Below are 1,076 nucleotides of genomic sequence, written 5' to 3'. Positions count from 1 at the left end.
GATGAATCAAATGTTTCCATGGTGGATAGTGAAAATAATGAAGTTACAGACACCAAGGATACATCCATGAGTAGGCTATAGGCTGATAGGCTTTATGAAGAAGACAAAACAACTTTTTATTCTTTGCAGTTCAAAACTTTGGAGGAGGCGTACAAACTTTATAATGATTATGCCAAAGTAGTGGGCTTTAGTGTTCGTAAGGATACTTTGAGAGTTCGTAGAAATGGTGATCGTGTTAAGCGGAGATTTTTGTGCTCAGCTGCAGGTGAACGAGATCCAAAGCGTCTCATACCGAGGAAATGCAAAAGAGCACCCCAAAGCAATCACTCGATTTAAATGTGAAGCTCGTTTTGAGGTTGATTATGATTTCCAAGCAAAGTTGTGGATTGTGAAAGATTTTGCTGGGGATCACACACATTCACTTGTGCCGTATCCAAGCTCGATGTTCGGTCGATCACATAGAAAAGTGCCTCAACATGATTTGGAATATGCTAGGACTCTGAATGATGTGGGCATTCGTCATTGCAAAATAATTGATATCTTTGTACATAGAGCTAGAGAATATTCAAATGTTGGCTTTCTGAAGAAAGACTTGTATAGTAAATTGGGGTATGATAGGAGAATTTGTTGTATTGATGACGATGCCAACACTCTGCTAGGTTACATGGATAGCAAGACAAAGGCAGATCCTTTCTTTCACTATAATTACCAATTAAATGAGAGCGGGCAGCTAGTTCGGCTGTTTTGGGCAGATTCCACCTCACGTATAGATTATAGTTGCTTGGGTGATTTGTTGTTGTTTGATTCAATATACAGGAGCAAGTAATACAAGATTCCGATTGTAGTGTTTGCTGGGATCAACAACCATCGACAGACAATAATTTTTGGTTTTGCGTTGATGACAAGTGAGACGGTGGAGTCTTATAAATGGGTATTACAATCATTTATTAATGCAATGTACGGAGAGCACCCAAAATCTGTGATTACTGATGGTGACCCAGCAATTAGTGAGGCTTTGATATTGACTCTCCCAAATTCGAAGCACCGTTTGTGTTGTTGGCACATCATGAATAATT

General features: G+C 39.2%; 1 protein-coding gene across 1 annotated transcript; it reads left to right on the top strand.

Annotated features, from left to right (window-relative positions):
• The first annotated feature begins 223 nt into the window (after window positions 1-223).
• LOC147494698 (protein FAR1-RELATED SEQUENCE 5-like) lies at window positions 224-826 on the top strand. The gene has a single exon (XM_086568216.1). The coding sequence runs from the start codon at window positions 224-226 to the stop codon at window positions 824-826; it is 603 nt and encodes a 200-aa protein (XP_086424342.1).
• Window positions 827-1,076: the final 250 nt, after the last annotated feature.

This window comes from Coptis chinensis, chromosome 6 (assembly GCF_015680905.1).
Source record: "Coptis chinensis isolate HL-2020 chromosome 6, ASM1568090v1, whole genome shotgun sequence".
NCBI classification, from domain to species: Eukaryota; Viridiplantae; Streptophyta; class Magnoliopsida; order Ranunculales; family Ranunculaceae; genus Coptis; species Coptis chinensis.
Note: the sequence above shows the minus strand (reverse complement) of the source record. Positions and strands in the feature narration are given on the sequence as shown.